Below are 14105 nucleotides of genomic sequence, written 5' to 3' on the forward strand. Positions count from 1 at the left end.
GGCTCTAATATTCTGTAATTACATTTTCCATAATAAAAGGCAGAAGGAAATGTTCAGGGAAAGAAGATACAATTTCTACATGGTATGAAGGGCACATACGGAGAAATCAACAAAGACTTCCTGGTGGAGCTGACATTTGAGTTAAGTTAAGAAGCATTCTGGGAGTAGGGGCTATGCCTAGCAAAAGTGAACAGAGTAAGAAAATAAAACATCAAGCAAGTTTTGGAGAACAGTATGTGATGTTATTTGGTAGGAGTCTAGCCATTTTTTATGGAAATCAATCTAACAGAAACTAAAAATTAGTGCAAATGGCAAGAAGGAGATAAATGCAATTCTGGTATACAATTCAAAGAAACTGGTCAAAAGAGATTCCAAGGTATTAAGTCTAGGAACTTGAAGGAAGGTGGTAAAGGAATGCAGGGAACTGAAACAGAAAGAATAGGTTACATGAGTATTTGGTTAATATTGACAAATAGATTTTGGGGATCAGAGCCTCACAGAGAAGACTATGCCAAGACCAGAAATACATTGATAAATGTAGTGAACCACTTGTCACATATGTTCTACTAGTCATAAAAATTAAGAATATAGGGAGCATGTCAATCCATCATCATCACTAATAAAATAATTCACAGCAAAACTGTAATGATTTAAGTCAATAACATCTAATAATAATTACAGCAAATAACCTGCAGATTATTTGCGCGAGGCACAATACTGTATCAAAAGTATTGCATTTAATTTTCATAACAACTCTATGAAATATTATTAACCTTATTCTACAGATGACAAAATTGAGGTCCAGAGAGGTGAGGTGAATGCCCCAAATCACAGCTAACCAGAATATAAGCTTTTAATTGCCTACATGAAACTTCTCCATCTTAACCACCTGCTATATTAATGAACATTACAGAATCAATTCTTACAACTTTTTCAAAGTTTTGATTGGGGAACCTATGTAGCAAAAATTCTGAAATAATCAAGGACATACTTTTACAAAAAGTAATAATCTATCATTTATACCAATATTCATGTTCTTAAGCAATACAGTTAACATTTTTGTATTTAGAAATAATTAGAAACAGATTTTCTAAAACTTAGAAAACTCCACAGTCTTTATTCTCTTTCCCAAATTTCCACAAAATCCACCTATCTAAATTTGAGGGTTAAGAATCATTAGAGGTGGTGCTGTCATCAGAAGTGGTGAAGTAAGGACTTCAAATATCCTCCTTTCTTCCATAAAAGCAATGAGAGCACTGGCAAAAATGGTCAAAAATCTGAACAGATCTCTAACAAGTAAGAGATTGAATTACTAGTTCACTGCAGCATTATTTACAATAGTCAAGATATGGAAACCTAAGTGTTTACTGATGGATGAATGGATAAAGAAAATATTTTTATATAAACAATGAAACATTCAGCCATAAAAAATGAATGAACTCTAGCTATTTATGACAACATAATGGACCTTGAGGACATTACTCTATGTGAAATAAGTAGAGAAAGACAAATACTGCATACCTCACTTACATGTGGAAACTAAAGCAAACAAACAAAACACCGAGCTTGTGCATACAGAAAACAGACTGGTGGTTGCCAGAGGCAGGGCAAGACACGAGATAATGGGGGAAGGGGGGGGGCGGGGAGAAATGCGTGAAGGAGGGGGACCAAAAGATATAAACTTCCATTTATAAAATAAGTAGGTCATAAGGATATAATGTATAGCATCGTGACTATAGTTAGTAATACTGTATTGCATATTTGACAGTTGCTAAAAGAATGGACCTTGAAAGTCCTCATCATGAGGGAAAAAATGCTGTTAACTGTATGCTTAAAGAAAAAAAGAGTGAGTACATTCCATATAACTTTTTACATTCAAGGCTATATGACAATTCTTTGTTCCACAATCAAGTATCATTTATTCTTCTTTAGAATCTTTAAGCTCACTCTTTACAGTATGTCATTGTAGTTGTTTACTGTTATCTATAGTAACCTCTTCAATTCCTGATCAGTACCTTGTGGTTATAAAGGAGTTTAAGATTCCAGACTACACTGGGGAAAATAATAGTTAGGCATACAACAAAATTAAGACAGGCTTGTCTGATAACTATATATAACACTATAACTGTTCTTGTGCTATTCTAATTATTGTCATGATATGACTACAAATTGATGACCAAAATACAAAAAAAGGATTAAAAAAATCCTATCAAGTAAAATTAGAAAGATATTAGTTGCAATTTACACTGAGGGAAGAGGATAAGGAATAAATTCAAACCAGGCCAGAAGGAATTTTTTAAAAGGTTAAGGTAAAAACAAAGAACAACGATCATAAAACAAAACAACCCCACCCCCACCCCAAACCTAAGCATACGACAAGAACCTAACCTAGTAAGAAAGAGGGGCTTAAACTGATTAATCTACAGCTTGGATATAACCATCACATAAGAAATTCCCAGGACCCTCTCAGTCCATAATCTGATTGCCTAATTTTAAAATTCAACTCTATTGAGGTATAAAATTACGTACAATAAAACGGACACATTCTAAGTATATAGTTCAAAATGTAACAAACTGTTAACAGTTTTAAGGCCATCACCCCAACCAGATAGAGGATATTTCCATCATCTCCCAAAGTTCCTTCTGGTTCCTTATTAATCCATTTCCACCTTGTCTTCCTCATTTGTGAATTAAGAATTAGACACTTTTCCCCAAGGATTACTGCTATATAATTCTTTATATGAAAAATAACATATTAATAACTATACATGGAGAGGATTCTGGGAGCATGGAAGTTTAATGCTTCCCTGCCTCCCCACTATTCCCAAATCTACCTCCTACCCAACACAGCAGCTCTCCCGAGGTAAAGCACCTGCTGAGGTGATAGGCAGGCAGGACCTATAGGGGCGAGCTACACACCTCTGTTGACCTTCCCTTTCCTAAAGTTCATAATCATATTATGACGCTATACATTTTCTTCCCTGAGATGCTCTGTAACTACTTTTCTTCCCTGTAAGATGAAACCTACAAACAATTTTCCCTTCCCTGTACCCCTCCAGTCTTCCAATCTATACAGAACTTCACTTTTACTTCCTGGCTTCCTAACGCCTAAAGTAGTTTAGTATCTTCAGTTTGGGACTATTCTTAGATTTTTCCTTGTGGATTCTATCTTTCAAGGATATTTATATAACATTTGTATTTCATATCTCAAATATTCTGTCAATATCCAAAGCATCAATTCCTGAGAGGGCTCTTGATAGAAGTCTCTCTATTCCCTGGTCTCTTTCCCTGCCTCAAATGTGAAAAGGGTTCAGCCTTTTTTTCCAGCTTTTCCTTAGCCTTGGGGGATCCATAGGCTCACTAGTCCTCAGGCTGATGTCCACTTAGGGAGGAGAACATTGCAGAGGTTTGTGCGTAAAGCAATTCCACTTCTGTGTTTGTGTCCAAAAGAATTGAAAGGAGGGTCTCAAAGAGATATTCCTACACCTATTGTGATGGTTAATTTTATCTATCAAGCTGGTTGGGCATGGTGCCCAGATATTTGATCAAATATTATTCTGGAGGTATCTGTGAAGTTGCTTTGTGGATGAGATTAACGTTTAAATTGGTAAATTCTGAGTAAACCTGGTTACCCCTCATAATATGAGTGAGCCTCACCATATCAGCTGAAGGTCTAAAACAACAAAGATCGACGTCCTTAGAGCAAGAAGGAACTCTGCCAGCAATCTGCCTTTCAGCTCAAACTATTACTCTTCCCTGAGCCTCCAGCTTACCAGTTCACTCCCTCTCTCTTACCCCACATCCTGTTGTTTCTGTTTCTCTGGAGAACCCTGACTATTACTCCCATGTTTGTAGCAGCATTATTCACAATAGCCAAAAAGCAGAAGAAACTCTAGTGTCTGTCCATCGATAAACAAAATGTGATATATAAGTACATGCTACAATGCTACAACATGGATGAACCTTGACGACAATATGCTAAGGGAGGTAGGCAGATCACCAAAACACAAAAACAAGCAAACAAAAAACCTCCATCTTTAGGATTCCACCTGTATGAGGTACCTAGAATACTCAAATTTATAGTTGTGGTTTAATGAATATAGAGCTTCAGTTTTGCAAGATGAAAAGTATTTTAGTAATTGGATGCACAACAACGTGAATGTACTTAATGCTACTGAAGTATATACATTTAAAAATGGGTAAGACAGTGAATTTTGTGCTATATGTATTTTACTACAACTAAAAATTTTTAAAATAAAGCCACTATAAATAACTTCCCCCCAAACTAAGTAACATACATTCAGCTGTACAACAGAGAATATTTACATTCTATCCCGCTAAAGTTTTTTTTTAATTGAAGCATAGTTGATTTGCAATGTTGTTTTAGTTTCTGACGTACAGCACAGTGATTCAGTTACATACATACACACACACACACACACACATTCTTTTTCATTACACGTTATTATAAGATATTGAGTATAGTTCCCTGTGCTATACAGTGGACCTTGTTGTTTATCTATTTTATATACAGTAGTTAGCATCTGCAAGTCCCAAACTCCTAATTTATCCTCGCTCCCCACTTTCCCTTTTGGTAATCATAAATTTGTTTTCTATGTTTGTGAGTCTGTTTCTGTTTTGTAAATAAGTTAATTTGTATCATTTTTTAGATTCCACAAAAAAATGATGTCATATATTTGTCTTTCTGTCTGACTTACTTCATTTAGTATGATAATCTCTAGGTCCATCCACGTATCCTGCTAAAGATATTAAATATCTCTAAACAGTTCAAAATGTATTACAAATTACTCAGTGTTTCTCTTTTTTGAAATGACCAAAAGAAAAAAATGAAATTAAAACCAGCAACACTCAGTTTACAGCCTAACAAGTTCCTCTTCTTGTTCTCTGGTCTTTCTGCTAGATGGTATTGCAAAATATCAACTAAAATGGAAAACAATGAAAGAACAGAATTATAATTTCTCACCAAAACTGCCACAATCTTGGAGGAGGAGGAATCTTAGCAAATACTGTCATAAATCCCCGTGCATTTCTATTGTTCTCATTTTTTTAAATTCACAGATCCACATTTCTGAAAATAAACGGAGTCCAAAATTTTGGCTCATTCCTCAGCCTAGGAAGTGTCAAGTTAATCTCTGACATGCTGGTTTCGATTTTTCAATATGTACTCTTTTCTCCCTTAAGCTCCTAAGTATCTACATTCGTAAATATTTTGGCATATTAATACAGAAGTTAAATATATTTGCTTAAGTAAAATGACTAGTAAACTTCCCAACTGAATTAAAATATTAATGGAGTTTTACTGTCATAAGTGAACTATTATATTGAAATACTAAGGAAATAACAAGAAAGAGCAGAATTCTGAAAATTATGAAAGAGAGCATAACTAGGTTAAAATTCTAATTTATTTTACTATCACATAACTTACGAACAATTTCTTCCAAAGACAAGAAGGAACCATTTTAACGGTATCAGAGAACAAGCATTGTTTATCAGCTTCATGTTTTTGTTTAAAACTAAAAATAATATTGATGTTCCTAAGAGGATTCTCTGAATTTATTTGTAACCTCTAGAACAACATATAGAATAAAGTAGGTTGATTATATAATCTTTATTGAATAAATATGAGTAGATATTTAAATTATTAAAAATATGTATACGATAAAGAAAACACTCCTTAATATGGCCTGACCCTTATCTTTGCAGCCTTATCCTACCCTCAATTTTGTGCTCAAAACCATAAGCTGTCCTCATACTTAGCACATCCCTTCTGCCTACACAAGTTGTCTTATCACTCTTTGCCTACCTTAATTCCACCCATTTGTCACATTTCAAGAGATGCGATATTTCATCAAAGAAGCCTTCTCTGTCCTCCTAAACTAGATGAAATTCCCCTTAGGGGATTAGGCTTTATTGCACTTTATACCCCTCCTTTACAGCACCAATCACAGTTGGATTTAAAATTTGTCTGTATACTTAATTGATTAATTTCTTTCCACTTCTAGATTATAAACTCCATAAAGGATGATTGATGTACAGTATTAATTCACCACTTGTATAGAACAAGGGATGACATGCAAACATCTGAGAGCAAATGAACTTGTTGAATGAATGAATGAGACAAACTTTGCTTGCATGAAGTATATTGGTAGGATAACATTTATAAATCCACTGCTCTTGAAAAACAGAAATTATGTGCCTAATTTTCATTCTATAACCTAAATATCAATGCTGAGGACTTGACAGTCATTTTATAAATTGTTTTAACAGATATCCTCATTAATCACCATCTGTTTACCTGTGCTATTCTAAATAACATTTTAGTTACATTTTTGAAACACTTCCTGTCATTAACCTCATCTCTAGAATACTGGCTATTATGAAGCACCTGGATTTCAGGAACACAGACCTGAAACTCACACACCAAACTAAACTGTTATGTAAATGACAGAAATGACACATTTTGGTCTGTAATGGCTCTCTAAACTACTTTTGGATCTATTTTACTTTTACCACTAAAACTCTGTCAGTGGATTATAGTCATTTTGAGCCCATGACAATCGAATGACAGATGAAAAAGAACTAAAGTTTCAAACAATCCGTACAAAACTCAACCTTTAAAGAATATCAACAGTTAGAAATTTTTTAGGTTTCTATCAACTTATTTGCTAAAAGTGAACTTCATTTCATGTGATAATTATGTCCTGAAAATTCTACAAAATTAATTTTTATAAATAAAATTGTATTTTATTTTTAATCCCACCTAGGTCTAGATTCTAGTTCTTCCATTTTTCATGTATGTGCCCTGAACAAGTGATTTAAAGTCCCTCAGCTTCAGTTTCCTCAAAAGTAAAATCAGATAATGATCCCTACATCATAAGATAGTTTTGAGGCTTTGAAAGACAAAATAAGCCTCGCTCAAATGTGATCAGCGTACCTTCCTTTATGCAGAATTCTACTAGGGTTCTGGGGGAAAAAAAAACCTTAGCAAAATTATGCCTTTCATTTATCTTATTAATAAACCTGCATTTTCAAGTTTTATTTAAATTTACTTACTAATTTAAGGTCTCTTACAGTATAGAGATTTATATCCAGAATATCAGAGAAATGAAAGGTACAGATTAATCAAAATGCCACTTAAATAAAAGCTACACTTAATCAGTGGAATATCCCAACCATACAAACTAATCAGCTGTAAAGGAGGCAGCATCAGAAATCTGGTATTAGCTTCAGATCATGTAATTAGGAAAACAGAAAGCAATCCCATCTTCCTTTGGTCAAGGTATGAATGAAGATCCAAAAGTACAAAACAGGGAAATGGAAACAGCCAGCAAGTGAACAATGAGCAGAAACTAAGATTCCTAAAGTTTTATATGTATGTATCTCACATCTAAAATTTTAATCAAATTCAAGTAAGAACCAAACCAGATAGGGGTAAAGCCAACAGCAAACTTTCACAGGTCAATAAAGGTCAATGAAGAGAACCAATAAAGCCCTCAGGCTCCACCTCCCTGATGTGAGGAAAAACTGCCAACTGTCTTGACAGAGGCAAGACAGGCAGCAAGCTCTGCCCTAACAAGAGTCCCCACCTGGCAGCCAGGTTTTGTCAAGCAAATTTTGAGAATTCTCCAGCTTCCCACTTTCTATCTAATTATAGGACTTTATGAAAACCATTCTCTCTCACACATACACATTCTCTTTCTCTCCCCCCTCCCCCATATTCTCTCTCTAAATCCTTCCGTGTTATGATACCACAGTAAGAGGTACTGATACATCTCACAATTGGCCCCAGTAAAGAATGATAAATACGAAAGAGAAGATCTCCATTCTGTACATCTGCACTATTATTCTAATAACAATAATCCCTACGTTAAGTAAAAGTATAGCACACTTTCCCTAAAAGAGCTTAACGCATTTACCATCTAGAAACTACAGTATAGTTAAATATCTATGTGACAACCTAACCATCCAAGTAAGAGTTGGGAGGTATACATCTCAAACCAGTTTTGGAACTCCTCTTTTGAGAATGTCTTTCTGAGTCTGTGATATATTTTATTCAACTAAATTCCACAAATAAGGCACTTTGCTAGACTCTGGGTATGCGTTATGGTACATTACTGTGAAGCCCATGATCTAACAGAATAGCCCCAAACCAGCTATTAATGACTGATGAATGATTTAATGAATTAACAAATATTCACAAAATTTCAAGATATACCATTTTTAGAAGTGATTAAAAGTCACAGTGACAGCCAGGAGTATAAAATGTTTTTTAAAAAATAAGAATGTCACTGATCTAATTATATAAACCTGCTATATGGCTCCTTTAAGGAACAATTCCAACCAGATGTATAAATTCTCTAGGTCATGCCGTTTTCATTTTTGTGGATGAGGAAATGAAGACCCAGCAAGACTCAGTAACCTCCAGTGGCCACATAGCTAGTCAGTGTCACACTTCCCACAGAGCCTTAGAGGTCTCCCTTCTAGTTCAGTTCTCCTGATAGGAAACTCAACTTTTTTCAAGGGAAACTGCTTTAGCCTTTATGTGTCTCAAATATTTTACAACTTTCTGAGCTCAAGAGAGGTTTACACATAGTCACAAATTATCAGACTAGGAAAATGAAGCAAAAAGAAGTCAAAATAATTTTCTACTAGATGAGTAAGGCAAAATTATGATCTTGATCTATCATGCACTATTTTTTCAATAAATAACCTTGATTTATGTATGTTTCTGGGACTAACTAGACTGGGAAAAGTCACTTGTTTATAGTATCAGAGCAGAAACAAGAAGGCACAGCATCACTGAAAAGCAAGAAGGTACAATGGGGCAAATCAAGTTTCTCATCCCTCTGCACATGTCCAGGTTAGTGCTGTTGGGTATCGACCTTGAGGTTACAAATAAGTTTTAGCAAGCAGACAAATCTGTAAGTACAGAATCTGCGAATAAAGAGGATTGACTGTCTATGTATCAAATATTTCAGTGCAGTCTCTGATCTGATTGCCACCAAAAGAAAGAGAGAGAGAGAGAGAGAGAGAGAGAGAGAGATCTGGAAAGCCCTAATAAATACTATTCAGTTACTATGCAAACTTAAAAAGAGTTTAGACTAGAGTGCTTCAAGAAGTAAGATGGCCGAGGCTTTTGTAAGTTGCTATTGTTAAAAATGTTTTCTTCCTACCTGATATATTCTAAAAGGGATGTAACGAAATCCATTTTCTTCTGCAGGATATTCCATGAGTTTCCGATTGATGGCCCAAAATTGGTCAAATCTATCTGTAATGATAAATTATTTATTAAAAATGAACATCATAATTTAATATCTCACATGAAGTGATGAAAGTTGTTAAACATCCATCCTCATAGAAACTGCTGAAAGGGCATTATTTATATTACATTTTTTATTGAACTTATCTTCCTACAAGTAAACATAAAGCAAGATATAAATTTTTTTCTATATTACTGCTTCCTCCTCTTACATATGTCCATAGACATTTTTCCTCATAAAAGAAATCCTAAACAGATTAGGACTACTTGTGTCATCAAGGCAAAAAACACCAAGTAGCGACAAATGTGTCAATTCCCTTGGACCTACTCCTACTGTCTAAACTGTGAAGACAGCTTCAAGTGACCTAAATTTTAATCAGAACTTGTGTAAAGAAATAAAGTAAAAAAAAACCAAACACAGTACACATTAAACAGCAAAAAGACTAGCTTTGAAAGAAATGTGAAACTGATACAACTGTCAGTTGCAGTTTAATCTCAGACTGATAAACAACCCCTTTTTAAAAATTTCAGACTGGATTTAAAAAAAAAACACTTACCAATGTATAATTCACATACCATAAAATTCACCCTTTTAAAGTATATAACTTAGTGGTTTTAGTATATTCAGAGTTGAGTAAGCATTACCAATATCTAATTTCAGAACATTTTCACCATCCCTAAATTAAACCCATACCCATTAATAGATATTCTCTTCTCCCCAGTGCCCTGAAAATCACAAATCTATTCTAGCCCAGACATTTCACATAAATGGAACCATACAATATGTGATCTTCTTCATCTATTTTTTTTCTTACATAGTACTGTAAGATAGATTGGGGGGGTAATTAGATTTATTTATTTTTTAATGGAGGTACTGGGGATTGAACCCAGGACCTCATGCATGCTAAGTATGCACTCTACCAGTTGAGCTATACCTTCCCCTACTTCAAGGTTCATTCATGTTGTACCATTTTTCAGAACTTCATTTGTTTTTATAACCAAATAATACTTTATTTTATGGACATACCACATTTTGTTTACCCATTCATCAATTTATGGACATTTGGGTTATTTCCATTTTTTGGCTGTTATGAATAATGCTACCATGAACATTTATGTACAAGTTTTTGTATGGATGTATATTTTCAATTTTCTTGGGTATAATACGTAGGAATGGAATTGCTGAGTTATATGGTAACTGTTTAACTGCCATATGGTAACTGTGTTTTGAGGAACTACCAAACTGTTTTCCAAAGAGGCTGCACCACTTTACATTCCCACCAACAATGTATGAAGGGTTCTGATTTGTCTACATCCTTGCCAATACGTTACTGTCTATCTTCTTTATTATGGTCATCTTAGTAGGTGTGAAGTGATATCTCCGTAAGGTTTTGATTTCCATTTCCCTAAAGACTAATTATGCTGAGTATCTTTTCCTTTGTTTGTTAGCCATTTACATATTTTCTTCAGAGAAATGTCTATCAAATACTTTTTAATTGGATTGTCTGTCTTTTTATTGTTATTTTAACAGTTCTTTACGTATTCTGGATTCAAGCACCTTATTTGATAAATAACTGTTTTTCCCATTCTCTGTGTTATTTTTAGTATCTTTAACTTGCCCAGAATTCTACCTTAAAAAAAATTTTTTTACACAGAAATTTATCTCAGAATCAAATCTGTATAAAGCACATGAATACTCCAGAATCTCAGATCAGCCTAGGATTAAAGCATATTCTCTACTACTAGACTCATCTCAACCCAATTTACTGGCAATCTATTTATACTGCTTAAGCCATCATAATTATACTAAAAAAAAAAAGTTTAGTTGTTTCTTCTTATACCCCTGGCCCAGATGCCTTCTCTAATCTCATCTTCAACTCCAATCTGGGGAAAGACCCTTACTACATTAGAATTAGTAGGACAGGGAATTTAGCACCCAGTTAGTCCAGTGCAATTTCACAGATGACAACTAAGATCCAGGTTGTTATCAGTTTAGTTAAGAACCAAGATCAGACTCTTGGTCTTCTGATTCAAAGTCCACAACCGTTTCTGCAGTTGCAACCACAAAATTGGATCTTAATGCTAAGAGTAGCTCCTTTTAACCACCATCCTTTCATATATGAATCAATTATTTATTCAGTGCTTTTTAAAAAGTATCTTTCTACCAACAAGTATCATGTAAGAAAGTGATAGCTAAAATGATTCTTTACGCATACCTGAAATTTTATTCACTGCCTCATCATTAAATCTCTAGCACCTACCACAGTGCATGCATAACATAATCAAAGAATGAAAATAACAGATTACTATGTACATACTTTTCATTAAAAATTTCTGGATTCTAATCCTAGGTGTGAAACTAAATAGCCAGGTAACTAGAAACAGCTCAACTGAAAATTCTACCAAATTCACTTACAGATGAAATAAAGGAGTTAGACTAAATAGTTCTAACATCGCTTCTAAAAATAAAATTTTGTAATTACTTAAGACACTCTCATGATTAAAATATAATTTGTTAAAAACCACGAGCCAATCTTTACTAACTCAAAGATTTATGCTGTTTCTAACAGAGGGCCAAAGCAGTGGTCCTTAACCAGGGAAGATTTTGCTTCCCTGTGGGTCTGGAGACATTTTTAGTCATCACAAATATAAGTGTGTCTTACTAGCATCTAGTGGGTAAAGGACAAGGATGCTCTTAAACACACTACAATGCACAAGACAGCTCCCCACAACCAAGAATTATCTGACTCAAAATGTCAACAAGGCTAAAGGAAGGAAAGTAAACACAAACAAGTAATTCAAAGTACAGAAAGGTAACTAGGGAAAAGCTTTCATATACCTATACTGCAAAAAACTAAACTGGGAAAAGGAACATTATTCTGAATATTATCAATTTACTGACTCTCAGCTCCAATTTGCCCTTCAATTTATACAACGGACACATTTCTTTAAGCATCTCTACTGTGACAGTTGCATTAAGCTTTCTCAGTAGAGTGCTAAAAGGATGGTGCAGGAGAAAGGGGTTCCTGTCTGCATGAGCACCCTGAAGACCCCTTGCCCTTATCAGCACACTGACTGCTGCTCGAGAACCTTATGGGCAGCTGCATTTATGGCTTTCCAGAGCTGCCACTCCCTCTATATGCCTGTGCCACTTGCTGCTGATGGCCTGCACTCCAGATTGTCCTGACTGCCCAGGAAATCCAGACCAGCTCCAATTGGGCAAAACAATGAATTTCTCTACTAATCCAGTGGGCTGGAATACACTTTCTCCAATGAGTTCTAAACTTAGCCTTGGGAAGGGGCTCCTTGTATGTGTGACCTTCCTCATAGCCCTAAAGTACCAGATATGGTTTTCTTATATCTCTTGTTACTTTTTAATCAGAGTTTAATAGTCCTGTATATGAAACTTGACCTGTTTAACCCTCTGTATGGTTTCTGTTTCCTGACTGGACCTAATCCAAAACAACTGTGTTTAAAAGGAATAAAGACATAATAAAAGAACTGAATTAATATTAGCTTTTAATTTTCTTATAAAAATGGTATGTTCTTATATAAAATAGGCATTTCTTCAACAATAATAAAAACATTCCAACCAAGGATAATCAACTTCTATAAGTCAAAGTTATTAACAAGAAAGACACAACAGAAGGAATTAAAAGAAAATTAGTGCTAAGAGTTTATAACCACATGTCTTTCACACTGGGTTTTGTAATAGCAGTATCCCTTCTATCTCCTAGTCAGTAATTAAAATAAAATTGGAATAAGGATGTATTGCCAACTTCCTACATATTAATGAATCAAGCACATGCTGACCTGTTACCAAGTAATACTTTGAATACTGGAACTGTTACTAGTTATTGCAATTTAAATAAATTTAGTTATTATTAAATAAATTTAGCTATTTGTTTTATCTGCCATGAAAACAGTAATAAGTAAAAGAAGCACAATGGTGTTTAGCTGTTCATTTTTTAAACTGTAAACATAGGTGAATGCATATCTATTTCAACAACTTTCAAATTAACTTAGTTCTAATTCTAAAACAAAACAACTAAGTAGAAGAAAATTAAAACAAGCAGTCACTTAGCTTATACAAAGAATGAGACAAAAGAAAATTTACACATTTTTTGCCAGAGCGATTAAGAATATGATTGATAAGTTGGTTTATTTTTAAACTTAACATTCATTTAAGACTACCCCATCAAGGACCACAAAATTGAAGGGCTGTTCTATAGAAAGTCAACCTAATTTTTTAAAAAGAAAGATATTCAAAATAGAATTCCTCAAAATCTTGGTGGCCACCAATTTCTTCCTAACTCTCTGCTGAATTAAGCTTTTATATTGCTCTTGGAAATTAAAAAACAATCCAGGGAAAAAATTTTTTTTTAATTTTTCAAAAGTCCACAAATGACATGCTGGAGAGGCTGTGGAGAAAAGGGAACCCTCCTACACTGCTGGTGGGAATGCAGTTTGGTGCAGCCACTGTGGAAAGCAGTATGGAGATTCCTCAAAAGACTAGGAATAGACTTACCATATGACCCAGGAAATCTCGCTCCTGGGTATATATCCAGAAGGAACCCTACTTCAGAATGACACCTGCACCCCAATATTCATAGCAGGACTATTTACAATAGCCAAGACATGGAAACAGCCTAAATGTCTATCAACAGATGATTCGATAAAGAAGATGTGGTTATATTTATACAATGGAATACTATTCCAGCCATAAAAACGGACAACATAACGCCATTTGCAGCAACATGGATGTTCCTGGAGAATGTCATTCTAAGTGAAGTAAGCCAGAAAGAGAAAGAAAAATAGATGAGAT

General features: G+C 34.5%; 1 protein-coding gene across 1 annotated transcript in view; it reads right to left on the reverse strand.

The window, feature by feature from the left end:
• ATG5 (autophagy related 5) overlaps nucleotides 1-14105 on the reverse strand; it is a 103802-nt gene that overhangs the window by 34592 nt on the left and 55105 nt on the right. Inside the window, exon 6 of the mRNA XM_006205619.4 lies at nucleotides 9195-9289. Within this exon, the coding sequence (XP_006205681.1) occupies nucleotides 9195-9289 (95 nt within the window). The remainder of the gene's footprint in view (nucleotides 1-9194; nucleotides 9290-14105) is intronic.

Source organism: Vicugna pacos, chromosome 8 (assembly GCF_048564905.1).
Source record: "Vicugna pacos chromosome 8, VicPac4, whole genome shotgun sequence".
NCBI classification, from domain to species: domain Eukaryota; kingdom Metazoa; phylum Chordata; class Mammalia; order Artiodactyla; family Camelidae; genus Vicugna; species Vicugna pacos.